This window comes from Varroa jacobsoni, unplaced genomic scaffold (assembly GCF_002532875.2).
Source record: "Varroa jacobsoni isolate VJ856 unplaced genomic scaffold, vjacob_1.0 scaffold_326, whole genome shotgun sequence".
NCBI lineage: Eukaryota > Metazoa > Arthropoda > Arachnida > Mesostigmata > Varroidae > Varroa > Varroa jacobsoni.
The window spans coordinates 100,041-124,192 of record NW_019213228.1 but is presented as its reverse complement, the minus strand read 5'-3'; the positions used below and the strand labels follow the sequence as shown (position 1 = coordinate 124,192).

At 39.2% G+C, this 24,152-nt stretch overlaps 2 protein-coding genes and 1 long non-coding RNA gene across 7 annotated transcripts in view; 1 reads left to right on the top strand and 2 right to left on the bottom strand.

Moving 5' to 3' along the window:
• The window catches only part of kat80 (katanin p80), a 36,338-nt gene extending 28,014 nt beyond the window's left edge, over positions 1–8,324 (bottom strand). The window contains exon 1 of the mRNA XM_086967869.1: positions 7,540–8,324. Coding sequence (XP_086823995.1) covers positions 7,540–7,665 — 126 coding nt within the window. The 5' untranslated portion in view covers positions 7,666–8,324. The remainder of the gene's footprint in view (positions 1–7,539) is intronic.
• On the top strand, positions 6,616–24,115 carry mRpS14 (mitochondrial ribosomal protein S14). Of its 5 annotated transcripts, none has more exons than XM_022831333.2 (4): positions 6,616–6,753; positions 21,667–21,809; positions 22,006–22,119; positions 23,938–24,115. In XM_022831333.2, the coding sequence occupies exons 1-4, from the start codon at positions 6,706–6,708 to the stop codon at positions 23,969–23,971; spliced, it is 339 nt and encodes a 112-aa protein (XP_022687068.1). In that variant the 5' UTR covers positions 6,616–6,705; the 3' UTR covers positions 23,972–24,115. The 5 variants fall into 5 exon arrangements, with proteins under 5 accessions (XP_022687068.1, XP_022687062.1, XP_022687065.1 ...); XM_022831327.2 differs by lacking the exon at positions 6,616–6,753 and adding an exon at positions 8,588–8,860; XM_022831330.2 differs by lacking the exon at positions 6,616–6,753 and adding an exon at positions 8,588–8,860 and having other exon boundaries at positions 22,006–22,152.
• LOC111259372 (uncharacterized) lies at positions 17,886–19,357 on the bottom strand. Its single transcript, XR_002679604.2, has 2 exons — positions 19,060–19,357; positions 17,886–18,236 (listed from the first exon to the last, which is right to left on the bottom strand). It is a non-coding gene; the product is annotated as an uncharacterized LOC111259372 (long non-coding RNA).
• Positions 24,116–24,152: the final 37 nt, after the last annotated feature.

Below are 24,152 nucleotides of genomic sequence, written 5' to 3'. Positions count from 1 at the left end.
AAAACCTGCAGCCTTTCAAATATGATTTTTGATAAAATTTTTAAACCGATATATATATGTAGTTTTTTCGTTCAACGATACTTTTATTACATTTATTTCCGGTAAGAGATTAGTTGTTTGACTCAGCTCAGTTGATAATGGAAAGTGCTGTTGGCCGATCAGCTATCTATTATATTTGGCTGCTACAGCAGCAGCAGTAGCAGCAACAGAGTCAACCAGTAACCCAGGAAGACGCGGCGACTAATTAGTCTTCACTCTTCCCAAGATACCGAGGAAAAACAACGACCAGATCGATATATCCGCGCGCGACACGGTATCCAAGAGATACGGGATTGGCCTCACCATTCGTGATAAGCATGGCGCACGTCGAAGATAACAGGTCTTGTTATCTGTTTCTACAATGTGTTAGTTAGTGGTACAGCAAAGACATGACGAGTTGTGGTCTCTTTATTCCGTAATCATTATCGAGAAACTTCGTTTTTTTTAGTAACACATTTTTTGTTGTTTAGCGGTTGTTGGCGACTTTCTTTTCTTAACTGGACAGCTGATATAGGCAGTTTTTTTTTCAAGTCTTTACACATTCAAAAAATCGATCAGTTACTTGGTACCCGTTTAATAAACACACCGGCTTCTGCCTTCCATGAAACATATACGGGTGTTATATATAGAAATAGGGTCGATTATTTTTTAAGACAACAAAGCCGATACAGGCATACAGCCAAATATATTTAGCTAACATACTCCACATTATTAGTTTAACGTAAGCTGAGCCGTTGAAGACAAACCGGCTTTTCACTCAAACTTCGTTACTTGATGTTTTCTCATTTTAATTACACAAAATTATATAAAACTAAAGCAGCTTGTATATTCAAATTAAATTTATAAGACATTTACAGCCTCTTTACAAAGACAAGACTCAAATGTTAGATAAGCGCGACTGATAAATGAGTTTTCTTTAAATAAATGTTCACGTCCACCCGAAACATCTACTTTTAATTATTATTTTTATCTTTTTATTTAATTATTATTATAAATAGCAGTTCTATACGTTATACTGAGTAGGCTACTCTATAGTGAAGCACCATAACGCCCACTCAGCAAACGCTCACCGCAGTTATTTGCTGCGCAACAACGCTTAAGCAGCTAAAGCCAGCACTAGAGATCATGGCTGTCCGCCCATTAATACTCCACAAAAATAATGATATTAGCCGAACAGCAGCAGCAGTAGCACTAGTGGATTCATTCCAGCTCGCTCCACTTATGCGTTGGTACAGCCATTATAAAATCAAATTGTTATGCAATGAGAAATCTGTCCTGCGTTAGACAGATGACTCTGATACGAAATAATATTGCACGAAGATAGGGCAAACTAGATTTCTTCCACACATTCAAGAAAGAAGATAACAGAAAAAAAAAGTAGTAACTGGACCATAATTATAACGAATCGGAAAAAAGTCCTTCTTTGCCGATTTGTCATCGAAATCAACTTCGGGCAATATACAATACACTGCGGACCGATGGGACCGGCTATGTGTAACTATATCCGTATGATATAACGCAGACATCACGGCCACACAGTAGCGATGGCAATGGTCTTCGCAACCGGAAGTGACACGAGGAAGATGATAGAACCCAATCGCTCGTCCCCGTAGGAGGCATCCAAACAAATCTATTAATTTTATCTTGTTGAAACACACACGGAAGCCGTAACATAGAAAATGTTTACTCAAAAGGCATTAAGGTTACGAAGTAACGCACGCACGAACACTAATCTGCATAGGCAATTCATACAAACGTATAAGGATATAGGCTTGCGTCATTGGTTTCGGTGATTGGTGATAATAATAACAAAATAAATAACAATAAAAATTACAGATATCAACATACATATCGTTACGCACTGCTAAGGTTCACCAGGAAATGTACCGATTGAATATGAACTATTAAACTTAAACAGCAGAGAACTTACGCACATTTTGATATCAGTTTTAACTCTTATAGCGAGTCTTTATGCTGGTAGACTCCTGCCAATACAATATAATGTTAATACAAAATTGTAACGAATCACCGTGATAGCATATATCAGCAACTTTATCTTAAAAAGGAATAAATATTTTGCTCGTTATATCTGTCGGAGGCCAAAAGAGCCATAATCATAGAATCGGCCCCAAATTCATAGATAATCGATCGTTGCCTGATAGCAGTACATATTGGTCGTAAGTGAACCTCCAGCGTAAATCGACACAAATTTTCTAGGATCGTACAGAGCAAACGCAAAACGTACCAAATAGAGGAGAAACGTAACTACCCATTTTGTAAGACCAAATAAGAGAGATATTCTTACCTTTTTTTTGTTAATGCTAAAAGCGCCTGGCGTCATATGCCACATTATCGGAAAGGTGATTTAAAAGAACTACAAGTCTAATTTAAAAAAACATGAGGGTAAACCGGAGTTTGTTTTTTTTTGCTATTTTATTATCAAATTTATGACCTTAGAAAAAAAAGAAGAGTCTAACAATATATACGATTTATTTTCGTTCGACTGCTGGTTTTTGCCCTTGCAAACCAAACGCGTGTAAGTTCAATCTAAAAATCTGTGTGAGCTTAAGGTGTCGGCGATTTTTCCTTGCCAGAACCTAAGGCGAATATGAACAGCAAAATTCGTGCACCAATAACATTAAACCAATAACCAATAACATTAAACAGATAATAAAGTCTCAGGGAAAAACAATGCATGTTCATCATATTTTTGGGATTTTTTTCACAGCGAAGAGCTCCGGATATCTATTATGTTGAGGCAATGTTCCTATATATAAAAATGCCATTGGTTTTTGTACAGATGAAGGCCATATTGATCTATTAGCATACGTTTTGCTCGTAACATCCGATTTTGGCTAAGGAAAACCAACGCAGCTTTCGAGTTGACTAAGTTCTACAGATATTTTAACAAACTAATAATATACGTTCAATGCAACGATTAAATAAGCTGTGTCTTCAACACTGCTAGCCCCAGCAGTTGCAGGTAGATCTCGTGTGACAAACATCATAGTCCCGGATTGGGCTACTAGAGTCAATTGTCACACAATCGACGATCAGCTGAAGAGTCAGCGTAGCATAGAGTCGATTCTCGATCAGTTTACTCTGGTAGAATTTTACTTCCGGATTCACTATAGAGATTAACTTAGTCAGATTTCAGAGACACATGCATGCATACTATACATTCAGCAGTTCTTTTCTGTTGGCTTAAACAAAAAGTAAGATTCACCTATATTCTCGATAACTTTCTCTCATCATAGACGACAATGACTCGGGGGAAATAATGTCTCCGGCGTTATGTCAGACGGCCACGATCTTATAAAAGAAAGATCCTGTAACTCGAATGAACTATGCATATTGATGCGGATTCCCTTCGCTTGAATTCGCCATTAAACTCAGCCAATATTCCAACGTACCCGTTTCACGCCACATTCTAGTACCACAACTACCCTCTTATACATGCTGATGTTAGCATACGCGTGACCATGAAAGTTCCAAAATAAATATTTACAACAATTAGTACGTACTGATTTCTGTAAATATATGTATAGTGTCTGTAACGACGTTCCTCAAGAACAGGTTTTCTTTTTTAATTTGAATACTATAGCTTTTCAGGTGAATTCTAGTTCAGCTAGCTGGTAGAAGAAAATAGAACAGCTTGAATGTTTTATTATTAGTTGGGTTCTCTCAAATGAATCAAATTCAGTAGATTATTAGTTCGATAGCAATAAACAACCACCAACAGCACGACCACACCTTTGAATTGTTATGTTACAAGAGAACAACCAAAGACCATGACGACCTGTTACCTTAAAACAAGTAAATTACTTACCGCCCACAGAATAGAGCTTCACAGAGGTGCCTCAAAAGAAGCAGCTTGTCTAACTACAAGACGGGTCGTTCATGGACAACAAAGAATGCTCCTGACAGCCCACAGTCCGTAGGCATTTGAACAACTTAGTACTAATAGCAGCTTACGGCCAGCTACCGAGAAAAAACGCGTCATAGATCAATCTATTAACTTGCCCGGGGGTTTTTATATGACGTTCCAAAATTCCTGGTACATCCCACTAGCGGTGTTCATACCTAAAATCATCAAGGTGTTTCACATATTCAGCCACATCCAGTTAGTACGACAACATGTTGACACAAGTTCCTGTTACTGCTAATCGTACTTCGTGCTGAGTCCGATAATTGTAAATCCGAATTATTGATGAACTGTTATATGTACTATATGTCCGGGCGTCCTGGTCGCCTGCGTTCAAGCAACATAAAACCGGAATTAAACGTAGTACTATACGTAATCTGGCCATTACTAAACAGTTTATACTGCTTTCATACACACATATATACACATGAACGGGCCACTCGTCCTAGTAATTTTATGCGCTGGAAAGCAATGCTAATCGACTCGTCATTACTAGTTCCAGATGGAACGAACGAACTAATGACGACAATGAGATGAGGGAAGGAGTAAAGAGTTCAAGCGAAGGCTAGCCAACCAGACAGACAAACTGCTAGGCCATCAGGATGAGCCGGAACTGCTTCTGTGACACTTCAGCAAACGCATAAAATCCGCAGTTTCGGCCACGTACCTAGGTAGTTATCATATTGTTGATGAACAATAAGTTAAACTCCACCATTAACATTCAGGTACAGACTTGGTGTTCTTCCATAATCCCACTAAATATAGTACAGTAATGTTGAAGCGCTGCAAATTAGGACGGATGTTTATTTTGCTTCATCCTTTTTTTTTTTTTTTTTTACTAACTTTCCCAGCCGACTTAAATGCTGCAGTAGCCTGTCTGTACAATTAATAGATTTAATTTGTGTACCACCAATCATGAGGACGACAGCTCGTCCGCGCCAGCACGGCCAACTCTTCCAGCCAAACGTTCTCGCCCGGGCAGGCGAACACAAATCGAGCAGTAATCGGCGCGCACACACACGCCCCGAACTAGTGTCTGCTTTATTGGCTGCATTGCTTTGACACTCATAATGTGCTTCTGCATCTCTTTTGTTCTGCTCGGCATCGTCGTCGCGGTACCCCTTGTCGTCGGAATCGCCGTCGTCATCGTCATACATCCGTTTTTCGTCGTCTCCACGTTAGTTTCTTCCCACGAACGTTACTTAAAACGACCCCGAGCCGAACACTACGTTGCTGTTGTACAACCGGGGGAGGGGGGAGGGGAGGGAGGCAGCCGAATGTAAAACTACCAGAACTACCATCATCGCCACGAGCGATCTATGGCCACAAGGGCTACAGGCTCCATACATAAGCACCGCACGGACGGAAAAACGAACGGACAGTAAGCGCGGTCGGTTGGCGAACAGGCAAGTAAGCCAGCAACAGACCAACACAGCTATCATCAAACGGCGAGCACTGCTGCATCGATAGAATTTCGCGTAGAACTACCGATAGAACAGCAGCTGTAATAGTAGCACTCGCAGCTCTGTGTTGCTGCCACCGTTGCTGCAGCAGAACTATCTCCGCAGCACACAGCAAACTATAATAACATCACAGCATAGCGGCGGCGGCAGCAGCAGCAGGAAAAAAAAGAATATTTGAATAGCGTCGTTGCTACTGCTGCTGCTGATATCAACTGTAACAGCGGAGAGAAGTGGAATGACGTTGGACGGTGGTCCCTCGATATTCGCTCGCTTGCTGTTGTTTGGTTGCATCGTTGCAACTAGCCACCACTTGAGCCGGCCGTTGCCTGTTATTGGCTCGTGGTCATGAGCATGGACGTGCTGCTGTCGGTTGGCAGTTGAACGGAAGAAGGCCGTCAACAGAGACAACGAGAAAGTAATGCTCACAACAGTCAGGTATATAGTTATAGCAGCAGCATCTGCTAAAATAGTAAAAATGAGTCCTCCAAAGCGACAACAGGCAAATACTTTGGAACAAGCATGCAACATCGAGGTCCTCCAGCCCCACTAGCAGCAAAAGAAATAAGCAATTCCCATAATGACACAGGAAGAGCAGCACCTGAGCGCCGGCAAAGCACTTCTCTGACATGTCCCACACGAACAACAACAACTACAAAAACAACAAACACAGAATATTAGAACAAACGAATAGTACCACAGGTAGCGTGGGACAGTATCACACAATATTGTTAAAAATACACGCAGAAAGCTAAATGAAAAGTAGTCTACACAATTGGTGATCATGTCGTATCAGCATTTTGCGACAACTTCAGATTCTGACTGATGCTTCCCCATCTCAGTCCTGATTAATATACTCTAATTCTGATATTAGGCAATCGCAACGTATTGCAACAACGCGCAAAAGGGGGAACCCAGCTGAGACAGAAAACTGAATAGAAGAACAGAAGCATCAAGGTGTGTGTCTGTGTACGCGTGTGTGCTAGGGATGGGGTCGATGCAACCGACACACGCGTCTGAGAGCACAATCGTCGTAATTGTTATGCATACATATATGATGCACACAAGGTTAGTGATCACACGCACAAACGAACAATCGCAGATATGCACAGTTACAATGGTAAGGTTTGTACGCGCGCGGTGACCGTTATCCAGATCAAGATGAGTCAGTCAATAGTGAACTGCGACTGTAATTGTGACAAATTCTGGAGTAGTAACGGTGGAATTATACGAGTGTTTCCGATAGTGTGCACACATGTATAGCATGTAAGAAACCAGGGCATGACGACCATACATAAGAACACAGAACAATACAGCCTGAGCGAGCAGGTAAGATAACAGACGAAGTGCAACAAAATACTGCCAGAGCAGCTAGTTGTGGTTAGTTTTTTGGGTGGCTCACATAACTCCCGCTCATGGCAGTATCGAATGAAGGCTGACCAGCCTATTCATAATCAATCGGAGCACCCCAACACTTTAATGATTAAAATCCTTTTATGAATACGAATATCATATAGATTTTGTTACCTACAAAACAACTCTTACTACAGTCTTGTGTCTTGATTTCGGTCATGACCGCAGAAAAGAATCGCGGCAAAAAGTGGTTAAACAACCAGCACCTAGAGCAGCTAAAGTTAGCGGAAAACCTCGTTCATAGATTGAGGATGAGGTTCTGCTAACCTAAAACATTTTTGCATTGTCCTTGGAAATAATCAAAACAGAATTAAAGTAGAAACTAACTCAAAAATGTTATAAACAGGAACGGCGGAATCAAGAAAAATACCACAAAGTTGCTTAAGATAGTTCTTATTATGAAAGTCCATAGCTGATATTGCTGATTGCTTTTATCGTACTGGCTAATCCTCCTCTCCTTGGCTCAACAAGTAAGCAAAATACTAGAAACAAAAGAGACAAAGACAGTCATCTTAAGTGCTCCCGGCCAGATACAAAAACAATGTTTTACACTTTCTAATCGCCCTGACCTATAAATTATAACAATAAAAAGATTACAATAAAAAAAAACAAATATTTTGTTTCAAGTGTTTCCGTTCTGCTATCGTACTTCCTAAGCGTTTGAATCAGTTTCTATTCCTCTGCGTTTTATTCAGTTCCTACCTTTTTATCATCTCCCGCTGTAGCAACGACTTTTCCACTTTTTCGTCCTATGGAAATGCAGTTCACAACGGCGCCGTGTGCGACAAATTCGTGCACTTTCGTTGCCCGTCGTGCTGCACAAGCCATCGCACAGGACCGTCAAAGACAACCCCTTGACACACTAACGATACTGGCTCAGACCACTAACCAAAAATCCAATGAGTCTAGTTTAGTTCCTTTCCTTGAAGAACTTCACTTAAATTTCCCCCAGCCAAACAGTTTTTCTGCTGTTGTATAACACGTAACAGACACGCCACACGTAATCCTGGCGAAGCATTCACGATGTTTTTCTCTGCGCCAATTCCTATCGAGTGAACGGCGTACAAGACAACAAAACAAAAAAAAAAAACTTCCTGTACACACACGCTGTCACATTCACATGGAGCACTAGAGCTTGGCACACAGGCTTTAGGACCTAAACAGGAGATAGCTTGAAATAACTTATTTTTCGTAGTTTAATGTTGCTATGTTGTAGCAAAAGTTGTTCGACCTGGCCGGATACAATTTAGGCGTTGTTGTACGAATTATAATGCTCAAATTATGATACTATTTTTATTGTTCTCTCTAAGGGAAGCAGTAGTTCAACACTAGTCGACCAGCTTCGACCAGTGCTTCCCAACATCTGATGGATATTCACCACTAAACGTACCACAGTCACGACAGCGTGGCACTGTTTGTGGCACATATAGGAGAGGGCGCGAAAGCAGATTGAAGCTGCGGAGACGATAGCAGGAACTGCCCGCCACAAATATCCGCAATGTTATATATACACCCAGATACTCACTCACACACACACACACGCCCATATACAGTTGATAAGCGACGATACTATCCAAATTTCTGTCATAGGACAACAGTCCTTATTAAGAACTAACTGAATTCACACGAGCACATGACAATAAGCAGAGTAACGACAGAAGTTTTACGTTTAGATTTGAATGTGGACTAATCGAGAAACAGATGGCAAAAGATGGCGCGTTTTGTTCAAACGACCCGTAACGCTGTTCCATTTATTAGGGCACTATTCGACGGAAAGTCGGTTATATTCTTGCATTATCGAACGAGTAGGGTTTTGCGCGAAGTGGAGTTTCCTGTGGAACTCGGATTCAGCACATTAGAAAAAAATACAACGTATTAGTTTAGGTGGAGCGGAAAGATGCAGACATTACTGAGAGTTTGCAGAAATGTGCTGACGGCAAGGGCGCCCGCCGTCTGGACAGAGCCGCAAAATCGTGATTTGATGGTCGATGCCAGAATGTATCGTGACTATAAACGCCGAAAGGTGAGCTAACGGTGCACATTTTATGTACCTATTTACATTGCTTGAAATTTAATGCAGCTCTGTTTGCATCGAGTTATTCTATATACCTTTGATACATTTTGAGGCAAAAGAAGGTCTTCTATATTGAGTGAAATATTGGCATACAGATACAAAATAATAAAACGCATCTATCGTGCGAAGTGTCATATTCTGTTGGCAGAGGTGGAAGATGGTACATTTACATTACATTAACTGTGCACGATACTGAGGAAAGAAATATTTATCATTAGCTAACATTATACGGGTTTATTCGATTGGATAATGTTAATAACTTGTGAGCCTATGGGAAAATCGATAGAAAACATTTTAAATTATATATATATATATATGTTTAGCTAGAACATCTGTGTATGTCAAGGAACCGGTAGAACGTATTTTATGGCACAGCGCTTAATGTTACATCTAGTATAAACATTAACCTTTCGGAAAATTAGAACAGTAATGTTTCAGAGTATCCAATCTTTCCACCAAAAAGACTATTTTGCTGTTTTCACACTATAATATTGCTGAATTCGAATTTCAAAAATTGTTTCTAACTTATATCAAGAGTGCATATGGTTCTCACGACCACATATATTTTCTATTCGTCAAAAAGCCAATTCATAGTAAGAATTGGACTCGTACTTTGTTGAGTGGGAAAATAGCATGTATTAAACTTCGACCTTTGTGAATTTAAGTAAGATCTCCTGGTCGTAATAAAGCATAATTGTTTTAGTAGGAAACGGAGTTGCTTTCCCGTTTAGTCGGTGTAGTGATCTAACTCCAATCTCAGAGCCAGGCCATCGTTCATAAAACATACCAATTTCGGCATTCAGAAGCAGTAAATATTTTCTTAGCATAAATTGTTTCTTCTTATGTTCTACCATTCACTTTCCAGCATATCAAAAATAGGCATGAAATGAGAACAAGAATCATTGCAAGGTGCAATAGGTTGGCAAAAGATTGCCTCGAAAAAATACGTTGGGCCTAAGTGCAGAAATGTTGAGAGTTGTAGGTCAAGTGTTAGCGCAGTATTTGGTAGCGCATGAGTTATAGTTCGAGATCAGACATTTTCGTTAGTGTGATCCAAAGCACTTGAGGGAAATGATAGGACCTCTCAGGGGTCCTTGACCCCTTAGCCGGCGTCGAGGACGTACCACCTATGAAGCTAAAAGGAGCCCAACGTGCTGTTATCCTTCGCCGCTCAAGCGAATCGTCACTGGATGATCCTTTTGATAGCAAGGCAACCTCCTGGAAAAATATGGACACCGGACTATATTGGGGTGTTAGTGCAAGAGTCTACGGTCAACACACTTAGGTGGTGCTATGGTGTATATGAGTTAGATTATACGGACACTATAATTCAAACAAAAAAGTATCTCTCATTATACTAGTAATGGATTCATTGGCTAGGCCGATCGGATTGATTCTCATGCAGATTAGTAATCCGTATTGATATGAGGTTTGTTTACTTATGGAAGTCTAGAGATACATCTGATGCTAAGCCACTAATACTTTTGTACGCGGCGTGCAAATGCAATGCTTCTATCGTCAGTGTTGGCTAATGTGGGTAAAAATTTTCACCAAAGTGGGGTGCAGATTTCGTTCTCACTCTGGAGCAGCGAACTTAATACGCATGGATATGAATTGAGTATAGGTTCGACTCAAGCTTGGCTTTCTAATCCTACGGAACAATGTTGTCTCATAACCTGTGATCTAAATGAGTATACCGTAGCGATGGTAAGAAAAAATATTTTGGTGTATTTTTCATTTGCCTCTAGATTTTTTTTCAAGGAAACTAGCAAGAACTTGTGTGATTTGCCAAATCCCCGGTATTGAAGCATAGATTTTTTACATGTACTTGTCCTCGCATCAAAGCATTTGAATCGTAATACGCTTTCGTTACTTAAGCACGTTTTGTAGCCAAGTCTCATACTGCATTTTGCTTAGAAGTAGGTGAGGTCCAGTACTTTAAAGTTTATTCATTATTTTGATTTTCTTGTTGCAATGTGGTTTGAAAGTGACGAGCTGCTTTGGAGGAACATTCATTGTTTCAAAAATTTGTTGTTACTCTATCTGTTCCAACGACATACCTGCTCCGCAAGTGCACCAAAAACTTTTGCTAGGCTTTTGCAACAAATTGGAGGCATTTACTTGAAATTTGAGTCTATTCTACTCACTAAACGATTGTGTTAACTTATGCCTTTGGCTGACCTTCTTTTAATTAAGTCCAAATAGAGGGAACCTCACATTAGCGCGTCTTAGGGTCCAGAAATTCGGGGGCTCCTGAGCTACTTCTCATTTTCATTATTTCCTGTTTTAATTTGATATTTCACATCAGCTGCGCTTAACCCCACAAAAGGTCATGTCGTTTCTTATCAATATTCTGTATGAGAATGTCTGCGTGCATTTGTTAGATTTGAAAAAAAATTAGTCGAAATAATCTTTGAAAATAAAGCTATTTTTTTACGACATAAATTTACATGAAATGACGCTCGCCGACAACCTTGATCCACGTGTCTTTCTAATCGTCGTCCGGCTAAGTTGCCTTTTTACTGTTAATGACTTGTCCTTATAGATAGGCCAACTATGACGTTAACAGAAAGAGAGATTCTAAGACTTCGTAACATTAGAAAAGTCGCATGGTATATCTCATATAATAACGTTTGTGCGAATGTGGTACATTTGATAATATGGTTGTGTGCATATACGTTATTTTATCGCTGGGTGTAGAAAAGAAATCGACCTTTTGGGTGTGCATTGCTTAACTCTAAAATGTTAATACAGTCTTAAATGATCTCGATAGGTAAGTACTGAAAATAGCAAAAGTGCGTTTTGTTGTATGAGGGTAAATTTAATTTATTCAATAGAAAATAAATCCACTGATATGTTTTCTTTATGGTTCTCCCACTGATACATGCAAACTAAGGATTTCACAGAATGTTCACAATTCAACGCAACCTTATATTCTAATAAAATAATTATTTTGAGTAACGTATGGTTCTTGTCGAGCTAAGCCGGCTAAACGCCGTTCTATGGAAGTAAACAGGGACTTCTCTTTCGGTTGCCAATTGAATGCATCTAGCACTTCTTTGTGAGACTCTAGACAGATAAGAAATTATTGTATTAACTGTCTTAAAAATTTAACATTTAGTAAAATGATTCGAGTCTTTAATAGTGACAGGCCAAAAAAGACTACGCCTCTAACCCCTGAATTTATATATAGGCAATGATTGGGTCGTGGAACTAAGCATTTAAATAAATATAGATTCCGTTTTATTGTCGATGTATAGCTCAAATCGTGGCGCAGAGATGCCGTCAGTCGGTTATCTTACGGCTTCTGTCTTTTAAAAATTTTGCTACCTTTTGCGTGAACGATATCCTGTTATCCAAAAAGATACGTGACGGGACTAGCCGAGCTTAAGCTTGGCCGATTGTGATATCCGCCAGTCGCCTGACTTAAGCGCAAGCGCTTAACGTCTTTTTGGGTATTCCCTTTAATTATATTATTCTACGATGACACAAAGTACATTTGGTTTGCTGTTCAATAGAAAAACAAGAGCTTGCTGCAAAGTACCTATACCGAGCTAACTTCTTGGATGCAATGAGTTGTTTAATGCGTTATTTATTGACAATATGGATCTTCCATTGATACGATTGTGTGCGAAACGTAAAAACCCATTGCAAATAAACGGTGTACAGCAAACTCATAGACCTTGAACCTATGTAGAATATATATGCGAGCTTTCGTCAAGCTTATATGCGGCCTATGAAATCTCTACACTGCTAACAATGCGTGTTTTTTGCATACTGGCTTATCACTAATAACACGTGAATAGCATTCATAACTGTTAGCTATGAAACACTACTTAATCAGCTCAGAATTATGTGGCTTCCCATCTGAACACAAACTTGAAAGAGATTTAAGCATTTGCCGTCTTTGGCTGTTCCTCCAGGGTATTGGGAAGTCTGCGCGTATTCAGTGCTTACTGGCAGCTGTATTATAATTAGCGTTGAGCTTGTGAACCAGCATCGGGAACACGTTGTGGGGTATGGTTGACTGTGTCAAGGCTTCTCTGCGGGTTGGTCAAGGATTGATAATAATTCAATAGGAATATTATGTGACTGGTCTAGGCATCACTCGCAATGAAAACGTTTCCCTGCAGTGTCGTCAACAGTGAATGACGAGGTGACTTCTCAAGGGATCTGCTTTGGTCAAGCTAGAAGCCTGAAATAGGCGTTCGGGGAATCTAACTTCTGGTTTAATTTTATGAAGCCCCTACTAATCGTACGTTTTGTGGCAGCAGCAATCAGCGGGAATAGAGGATCAACAAAGCTCTTCGGTTAATGGATTCGATCGAGCTCCGTCGATGTAGATACAGAATTTGTCCAGTTTACTAAACTAGGTGTTCCATTAAAAGACACGGCTCGATTTCACTAGTTGTACAGTCACGAATGCACCTATTTCGTAATGAAATCGTTCGTTATGTGTGTTGTTACAAATGTTTAACATAGATATGGGTTTAAAGCTGACCGATATTTTTTTGTATTGAACGAACATATAATAAGGATTCTTATTGTCCAGAATAACTTAGCGATGACATAAAACAACAATGATATATACAAGAAAGAATATTAGTATGAACACCAAGCTGATTCCCTTCGTTTTCGTCATCCCCTTAGACGTGATTGCCAGCTAAAATATATTGCATGACAGTTTAATGATGTTTCAAAACCAAATAGATCTTAAACATATGTGTTTTTGCAAATGCATGTTCATTTATTGGCGAGGTTTTAGAAATAAGCATTACTGCCTTCGTGATATACTGCTTACTATAAATAGTGACACATGGCGGTCCAGGCTTGAACCTGAAGAAAGACACACTTCGTTTCACACTGGAAGGCAGCTGTCTGCAGTAACACCTAAGGCTTAAGTAGTGAACGTAGAATCCAAATGATGTATTTGTATTAGATCGGTTCCGTCGGTTATGTAGGGTTTTATCCAGCAAATTTAAACGGTCTTACTTCCAGGATCGTTCGCACGACAGTGTGGAACTTAAAACATATTAGGAGTAAAATTTACTTGTGAACTAGGAGGACTTCCCGCATAAATTCTCTCGTGACCGTATCCGTGATTGTCCTGACAATCTGCGGTCGTATAGCTTCATGGGGATTACTAGAGGTGCTGCCTTGACCTAAAAGTGGCCTGCTTTGATCTGGGGCATCTCCCATTTGCACTGAAGGCTAAAATTACCCCAGAGGCGTCGGTTGTCCGCCCGTAGTCAAACTCGCGGGCACGCATCACACGACATCTCTTATTCTACCACTTACCACCTTTACCATCCAAGCACTGCTGTCGATGGAGATACGGCTATATATATTTATCATTCGCTGAGAAGTATTGCCATTTATCATAATTAGAAATGTTTTACCTAATTGTTTTTTTAATGCAATTGCTTTGTAGTTTACCTAGCCCGTGCTTGCATGGGGTGTAGGTTAAGCTATAGTGCGCGTCAGTTCCTAGCGGGAGAAAGAACGATTAAAGTTTTTAACCGACTTCACACAACACTACCAGCATACTATGAATCGTAGTATTTATATGTTTTGTTCACTGATTTTTTACGTTTCGGACAAAATATGTAACCGGTGCGTAGTTAAGGAGCATCGTGGTTACAATATAATCGTATATGCAATATGTATGTTGTTAAGAAATTCGAAACAACTTATATATAAATATAATTAGCAGTACCTTAGCAACGTACTACGCATGTACCTCTCAAACCATTTTAGAAATACAGTTGGTATATGTAATAGTATCCATAAGAAAAGCAACTAAAGTCAAAGAAGGCGAAACGAAATTTTGTGAGATAAGCAATACGAAATCGTGCATGGTTTCATACGTGCTAGTAACGATTTTGTACAGTACTATATCCGAATTATCTACTGTTGGATTATCCGGTATAGTATTCCATTGACAATACATACACATCGATGGAATTCAAGGTTAACCGCAAAATTGTCATTTGTACTTTTAGCACATGAAAATTTAAGGGGCCAGAAGGCCGGTGATGGAAAAGGACTTCTCTCAAACTGTCTCAAAATCTTCGCCATCCGTTGATGTCCCTGATGGCGGAGGGGGCGGCGAAGTGTGAGTATCTTCCAGATCTCCTTCCTCTGGACACGGCCAAAATCACTGCTTCCACTATGAGCGCCAGTACCGTATTATTCCATATCGAATGGGAATTTCCGGACCGATATGCGCACATTGGCTTACTTACGACTTTGCTGGTGATTAGTAAAAGACTGGTCTCTTTATGGACAGCGTGGTCGCACGACTGCGTCTTCGGCGATACGCCATTTTCGCGGACTTAAATTTGCCTTTTCGCCAGCAACGTTGGACGAGCAAACGCTCAAAGTGACTCGGAATCTTCGTGATTATGCGTGATGTACGTTTACTGTACGCTGTCTCGACGTATCAACATATAAACAGTGCCGATGGCGAATGCCGTGTTGTTGCTGCTGATGCTATTGGCTGCCACAGCTGTAGCGTGAACGTTTCCTCCTCAAAGCTCTATTCGTGGACGCTGTTGGTATGCGCTAACTTTTGCCGAGTGCAGCGTACGTGCGTACGAGAACGGCACTGTCGTTCACACTGCCGTCGCTGATTACGAACCAACAGCACATAATTGGTGGCTGGCCAAGTCATGTCCTGCCCACGTCCTATAAATAGACGACAGATGATTATTTTTAAGTGAATCGAAAAATTAATCGAGAGAAGAGGGGAAAGCACACGAACTGCATCGACAATAGAGGACAAGTGATACGGAGAGGAAAAAAGGACGCAACAAACGAATTACTGCTCGTGGCTGCACTCGCTATGTTAGAACATGTCTCCGCTGAAGCGTATTCAGCATTCCAAAGAGCCATGTCATGCACCTCCATTTGCTAATTCTACGCTGGCTATCACAGCGACCATTGAATGACGACGATTTTTTCAACTAGTATTTATAAAGATTTGTATGTCCATGAACATATCTTTGTGCACATGAATATAATCTACGTTATTTCACTTGTAGTTTGGTGCCTGGGCCATTCGAAGACTGCTTTGGGCAAAATGTACGCGCGCATTCTATATACCTTTTATCCTAAGTCCTGGCAAAATTTTTAGAGAGTAACAGAATGCCGCATGGCCCTTAATGATCTCCAATTATTTTTGGTACAGGATGGCGGGTACAGCCTCAGAATGACAGAACATATGCTTATGTAAGCTTGACCCAGGTGACTCAGAGTCACTCCTATCTGGTGCAGGTACATAAATGTACTTCAGAAAATCCATTTAACTGTTTGCCTAAAGAACATTTAGTTGTGTTGAAGTCTTCTCGCAATAACAAGCCGTGACAAAGCTCTTCGTGATCGTAGAAAAATAGTAAGACGGTGACAGTTCCGCAATCAGCTGCAAGATAAAGTAAGCAAGATGTTCTTGCAGAGGCACTATCAAATAGACTTGTATGCGACAAACGTAGCATTCTAATACGTATGTAAACAACGCTAGCGGACATTAAATCAGCGGTATATGGCTTTTACAGTAAAACTGAATAATTTCCTTATATTGATTATTGCAGTATGTATCGAAAGCTACAGTTACACCCTACAAAAATTAGCAAATATCACATTTAGTCGTTCAGACGTACTCATAACCTTCTCTGTCGGTTGCATCTGAACTGCTTGTTGTTGCTTCGAAATTGCAATGTCTGTTAATTTAATAAAGCCTTATGGCACAAACTAACAACACTTACATATCTATCAGTGAATCATCCATTTTGATATTATGATTATATCAATTGAGTCGGATTTGGCGTTAACACACCAGTATAATAATGAATCAGATTTTCTGTATTAGCCGGGGGTGTGTGATAGCGACTTTTCTTGCTAAGTAATAAGAAATACACTGAATAATAGTCTGTGGCTAAATTTCACTTTAAAGTGTATCAGTCAAAAGTAATCAGTAAACCCCTTTAATTACCTTGTGACATTTAATGCAATAGATTCTTTTGCTTTCATTATAATAAAATTAGCATTTCAAAAGCATTTCAATGCAATTGTTTCGAATTGAAAGAAAAAAACATTGTGTTTTTTAATCGGCGCCTACTAATTGGCTCACAAATAATCCGTCTGGTATGCTCTGAATTGTATCGCATTCTCGGACCGTAGCATACGAGAATATAGAGAGATTATAGAGAGATTTCGGCTAATTCTCTGCGTTTCATACTGCGAACCAGAACGTTTTTTTTTGGTGCTACATACGATAAAACCATTTATTCTTCCTATTGGTCCCTTGTAGAATTATAGAAAACTGTCAGTTAAACTAAAGGGGGTCTGCGAAATGATCCATCGACGGCAGACTGCAGGTTATGTAGTTTTTATAAGACGTGTAAATTTGTACCAGTTTGTATGAATGTATGGAATGAAGAGTAATAAGTCGTTTACTATGTTCGAAAACAGGCTCTGAAATTTTTGAATAAACATTTGTGGAAAGCATTCAGGCATTTTACTTCTATTTGGCTGTAATATGTTGACTGCGGACCTACTGTTCTTGGCCCAAGGCAAACGCGGTTTAAAAACTATAAATGAACATTCGCTTTATTTGGCTAGACACAGGTTAATGGGAATATGGTAGCGTTATATTCCATAATTAGGTTCGATTTCTGACTACTGCGGTCTGTTATTTCGGAGCTGCTCAATATTGAAGCGACGTTGAGCCATTCATAGACAATTCATCCGCATGCGTTTGATATTAGAAATGCTAATTATCCATTTTATCTGTGGCAAATCCAGTATTTTAGAAGAGTTGTTATTGTCTAGGTCAACGTCAAGCCTTGGAGATTGACTTCTGCTTCTGTAATGTGCGATAGAATTTTCTTAATCAAGATCCACAGTTCACTATTTATATAATAGTTATAGTTATTATTATTAATATATTTATCGTTTGGAAGTTAAGAGGCGTCTGTAATGTGTAAACAAACCTTTTTATATTTGTTATACTATATCCAATTCAGACATTTGTGTAGATGTACGTTGTTAACATTTTGCGGCCAAAACAAAGCTACTTAGTCTGGTGCTGCGTCGCTACAGCTTGCCTTGGTATATCGCCTAGAATTATAGTCCATATATTGGCTATTAAGGACGTATCTATGCTCTAGAGTAGCTCTTTTATAGTTTGTTTCAGATATTATGATAGCCTTCTGCCTTTTATATATATCACAGGGAGTGGCACATCGGCTGGAGCAGCGAGAGGCACGGTATGTTTAGCCGTAGCAATCATAATGCTTCGGGTATTCATTTCGTCAGCCAGCGCAGACTTTCGGGTTTTCAGCCAGTGGAGCGGATCGTGAGTAGTTCCAAAACAGCAGCAGGCGTTAGACCAGATTTATTGTACATCATGGTTCTAACCTAACTATCTCGAGTAAGTGGCAGGTCCGAACTGAATCAACAACAGGTTGGTTTGACGACCTAAGAGATTCACGGCTAACTCAACCATTGAATCTGATGTTGCTATATTATTTACAACAATGGAACCTGTCCTGGAGTGAGTCATGGAGACATTTCCAGCATCGAAAAAATTTTGAATAAGGTCGAATAACGGTAGTAATGTTCAGTAAAATTTTACGCCGCGTAGCGCCAACCTTCCTAATTATCCTTGAAATTCTGTTGCATAAGTTAACAACTTGTGCAACAGAATACTTAAGAAGAACTTAAATAGAGCAACATTAACACTGTTCACCTTTCATTTGCCTTTATTTAAATAGGCATTGCATTTAAAAAACAGTTAAAACCTGAGCTTGTAAAATGTTTCATTTCCTTTGAACCCTGTAACATTTAAATACATGATATCGGGTAGTACATAACCGGAACAGTATGTTTGCCAGGTTCGAATAAGAATTTTTATGGTGCTATTATATTTTTTACCTAACACTCAAAGAACGTTATCGACTCAGTACATACTTACACTTCAGTACATAGACTTTTTTTTCCTATACTTATTAGAGAAATTTCTATATGCCTCTAGCCAGTTTGTTCGTTAGCTTTTAAATTAATTAGGCTAATGAGAAGGGCTTGTTTATACTACGAGCTCCAGAATGAATTATTTGTTAGAAACCGACAAGCAGTAGCTTTGTTCTTACCAACTATCCATCTGGTGACCACCCGTCTGGACTACACGTGTCAACTCTACAGAAATCACGACACCATATGTTCCGAACAACATACGCTTAGTTGCCTTATCCAGCCCTCAAATATCAGATCAACGGTTTCAAAACTTCAGTTTACATTCTTTTCTGTTCAGCTGAGTGGTAAAACCATCACAGGCCTATAGAGACCATAGATCTGTGCTGTGAACACCGAGTTAGTACTTCAACTTGTTCCTATCCTCGTTGGATATGTTGCTGCGTCACGGATAACTTCTCCAATCCCCTTTTGTTTAAGGTGAAAGTCCAGCGTTAACACTAGACTCCGAACTGGATAGCCGCTTGTTGCTTCACTGATCTAGATATTGAATAGATTATTGCTCCAATTGTGTCATCACCGGTGGCGCGACATGGTAGCTAGCCATATAGTTTTATGCTATAACTTGCAACTTTTGGCAGCTCGCGTCATAATGTTGGTAGACGCCTGTAACCGTAGCCAAGAACGATGATCACGTAAATTGAGAAAGTCGCTCTTCGTAAATTACATAGTCAACGAAATCTGACCGTTAAAACACGCGAGAATGCTGAATAGCATTGGAAGGAAGGTGCAGTGTATCTAAAAAAAAAACAGTTAATACGTACCTTGTTATGTACAATACAAGTAGAAATAGGGTACTGAGATTGAAACGTATAGGAAGTCAATAACCGTAGTAAATAAGAGGTCTGTTCTTTATTCCAATGCTCTCATTCGGCTTCGCGTTTTCTTTCATATTCACTTGTTTGGCACATTCTTGACGACAAATAAAAACTGCAGGTTTTACGAAAGGGCCATTGGGTAAGATCGCTAAATTATCTCTCTTATAGATGATGAACGAATATTGCTCTTTCCAGTGACTCAAGCAAAATATGAAATACACTGAACTCTAAATTCGTCAGATTCAATTCTCGTGAACAAATTTGTCTTGGATCGGTAAGTTTGATCGAAAGCCTTCGTTAGAACTTTACTGATTGAATTAGGTTTAAGTCATCAGTTTAATTCATTTTTATCGGCTAAAGATATATAAGGCTTAGTTTTTCTTAGAACTGTTGTAAAAACCTAAATATTTTAATTACGTAACTAGCCGTGGAGGGTTTCAGTGCACGCTTAAATAGTTAGATCAATTTTGTTGGCGACAAATTAGATTATCTAAGCTACTGCCATTATGAGTACCGTATAGATCACTGGAGTTTGTACTGTAGCTGTTGTTGGCGTTATTATTGTCACCGTCGCTTCCTTTATGTGGGTTAATTGGATCACATGACGATGGCAAGGCCTGATAGGCCTCATTGCCACACACAAGCCTGTGTATGCGGTTTCTGCTGTGTTTAGTGCTACTATGCTGTATTATTAATTTCCTAAAATATTGCTCTTGGTTTCCGTAGACGTCGATTGGTCCTCAATCGATTGTTTCAATGTACTGGTTTATTGCCCCCGGCTATTATTATGACCAGTAAATACTACTACCAGTAAAATTGACTCTAGAGTGAGGATTGTACGGGGACATTTTTTAGGGAAGGTGTGTGATGTTTTTAGTAAACTGGTCTACAGCTGGCATAGGACTATGAAAAAAAAACGCAATGATAGACACTAAGCATATTTACTACTACAGGTGAACATTCTAATTTTGTACATTTGGAAAGAATTAATACAGTAAGAAAATAATTTAAGAATTTCAATATTCATTCTGTTTAAAACGCGATGTGCATGCTAACCACGTATATTTGCCAGATTCAGGATAGTGAATGCGCAAAAGTCTGTTGTTGCATGGTTCAAAATATAATCTAGATAAAAAAAATAAGGTACATGTGATGTCATTAATTGAGAGATATCATGGATCGCTGTTTCAAATCCTATCAACAACATATACTACACAAAATAAGGAAAGTCAATTAATAATTAATACTGTCGGTAAATCCTAGTTAACGCAGCACGACATTCTCGTAACGATCGGCGCAGTTGTTGGCCTCTTGGTGTTGCTAGGGGAACTTGCCTGTTGTGACGTACAGTACTGGCTTTGACTGGTTGAATGAATTCCTTCCCTGCAGTTAGCGTTCATCATGAACTCCACGTATCTAGTACGCTAATAATGTGTATCATTCTCACTCACCTCGGCATCATTGCCAGAAGAGCCTTGTTTCGTCGTTCTACAAAAAGTGATTTCCTTTTAGCTTGTACTGTCTTCTTATATGTGCCCGTTGCGGATCATTAAGTACGACTGATCTGAATGCTTGCGTGATTTTAAAGGGATTTTTGCAGATTAAGAAAAACGCCTCCTGAATAGCTATCGCCGAACATAACTCAGGCTTTTGGGCCGCATGACCAGTCATCCTATGCGAACGCACCGAAGTTGGCATGATATTTTCATCTACCGTAGCATATACAGTCTAGAACAGACCCCAGTTCCCGATTATGAGCTATACTTCCGCAGTTTATTGACTCAAGTGTGAAAATACGTCACAGACATTAAAGTCGAAAACAGTAAACAGGTGCCGTAGTTCTAACAGAAAGAGGTATATACTACCTATATTGCAACACGTCCTAATTCACCGGTATTTTTTCTTCAGATGGTGAAGGAATATGCGTTCGAACGCCTCCAGTACACTGCAATGAAAAGGAACGATATCCTTCCAAAGGCGCTTCAAGAAGTAGTGTCCCAGGAGCTTCACGCTTTTCCTCTAAACAGCTGTTTTACCCGCATGCACAATAGGTTGGTCATCAGTATTTTTTAAGAACGTACATATTTTAATCAATCTGAGGAAAATCAATTTGTTGTAAAGCGGTCACACAAGGACCGAATAATTTTTATTAGAACCCACAGCCTGACTGCAAGTACCCAAAATATTGTATAGATTTTAACCACGCTAAAACCTACTCACGTCCTGTGCGTCTGCAATTTTCTTCAGATGTGTACTTACCTCACGTGCACGCAGCGTGGACGTCCGTTATCGAATGGCACGAATGGCCTGGAGGCACCTAGCGGATTATAACAAGCTTAGCGGAGTTCAGCGAGCGATGTGGTAGGGCGTTGAAACCACAAAAATGTTTTACCAGTTGCGTATAAGTTTTGCAAAAAATAAATACTGACTTTTATAGATATCAATATTACCTTATGAGTGTATATTTGCCTTTTGGAACGGTATTCTTCATATCCTACGATTTTAGGTTACGTAATTAACTATTTTTACCATCTGCACACAGCAGAACATTTCTTTTTTGCCAATGAAAATTACTTTTACTTAGAACTTATTGGGAGTTCAGCAGCACAACTACCAAAGCTTAATAAGAAATCTATTAAAAATAGGCGATTAAGAAAGGCTGAAAGCAAAAATGTAGAATTTCGATATTTATGTGGGTGGATGAGTGACACGCAGTGATGCTTTGAATATCTTCCGCACTATCATTGCCTGTTGAGTTTACTTGCTCGAGAAACGCTGGCCTGTTTCGCACGACGTTTACTAAGTTGTTTCCGTAATCGTCATTACAGGCCTCTCTAACACATCATCCTTGAGTTAACGGTTAAGTACCGAGGTACATGAATGCCCGAACATTAGTCTAAAACATGAGTCATACATGTAGTAATATAAGGTTTTTGATTTGCTCATTAAGTAAATAAGATAATTAAAAGTGACCTAGCTTCGTAAGTTTAAATTCCTTTTCCAAGAAAGAAGCATTGGGGTCTACCTATATTGTGAAGAATAATAAACAAAAGGGTGAACTTCTTTGTCTTTTTGTTGAGCCTGTCTATAGCGAACGACAGGATCTTAAAATTTTTGTAGAATTTTTGTAGAATTCTCCGTTGATTTGTGTGAATTATCATAGTGTTACGACCACTGACGTCTTATTACTATAACTTAGATCGCCTGGCGGCTGGAGCTTACATATATAGTGTACATCCATTCAGATATTTAAATTATCTTAGATTATATTATAATTTTATCAAGATGGTGAACGACTCCTTGAATATACCCTGTTTGCGTTTATTTGTGTATTATCTTATTTTAACCCATTTTTTGTACCTTGCCAGTTGGTCAAATACGATTGAATTACGATTCTATGTAAACTGTCTATAGTTTACATAGGATTAAGTAAAACAATATGTATTCCACTAGATCTAGTCCACGAGTGAATTTAGTCAGAGAAATATGCGAATTGCCCGTTCAACTCGTAAACTCAATTATTCTTCAAAGAAGACATGCATAGTCACACCAATTTTCCGTTTTAGTTTCTTATTTGTACAAAACAGTTTGCTGCCAGTTAACTTATTAGTAATACAGTTGGGTGCCCCCCAACAATCCTACAAGAAAAACATAAACGTTAATCTATGATTCATCAGTGCCCTTTATTTTAAGATATTTACACTCTTGTTATTATTATTATCTTTTTTTTTTTATAAATTCGGTCCGATGCATTTTCAGTTAACAGCGACGACGCGTTTCAGGACTTACTAAAATGAACGGTCAAACAGAACTATTGCCATTTGTAGCTTATTTATTTGATAACATTGACCGATCTGTCAATTGGCACATCATTGAGCGAGCGTTAAATACTATAGACTGTTCTTCTACAACATCACAAATTCGAATGCATGGCTGCACAGCTTCCTCTCTTCCGATATTCTATCACTATGACTTAACACTTACATGCAATATTGCTTACGGAAGGATGAACGTGTGTCTACTGTTTCAGGAGCTAGCTCGCTCTCAATCGACCCCTTTTTGCCACTAGTACAAATATATTAAATTTATATAACCTGGCTGTCATCTAGTGAAAGAATATCCTATTATGATTTCTAGGGGTATTTCTATTTAGATCTGTTAATTTTTGTTGTTTCTCAGGCTTCGTTCACTCTTCGTGTCGTTTCAACAATAACTCCACGTTGAGCCTTATGCGCCAGGATACACTTCCGCTGGCTGATGATTTATTTTTAAATATACTTCACTTTCATTCAGAATTTCAGTAACTAAGAATTTTAATAAACAAAAACTTGGAATTACAGCTGAAATTAAATGAGAAGCTTGAATAGAATGTCTTGTTACTACACTAGTCGTTT

Bases quoted from the DNA above. Each gene is read 5' to 3' on its own strand.
- mRpS14 (XM_022831327.2), top strand. From the start codon at position 8,735: ATGCAGACATTACTGAGAGTTTGCAGAAATGTGCTGACGGCAAGGGCG. The intron at 21,810-22,005 runs GTTGGTCATCAG...AATTTTCTTCAG, and splicing joins TTTACCCGCATGCACAATAG to ATGTGTACTTACCTCACGTG. The intron at 22,120-23,937 runs GTAGGGCGTTGA...GTTGTTTCTCAG, and splicing joins GGAGTTCAGCGAGCGATGTG to GCTTCGTTCACTCTTCGTGT.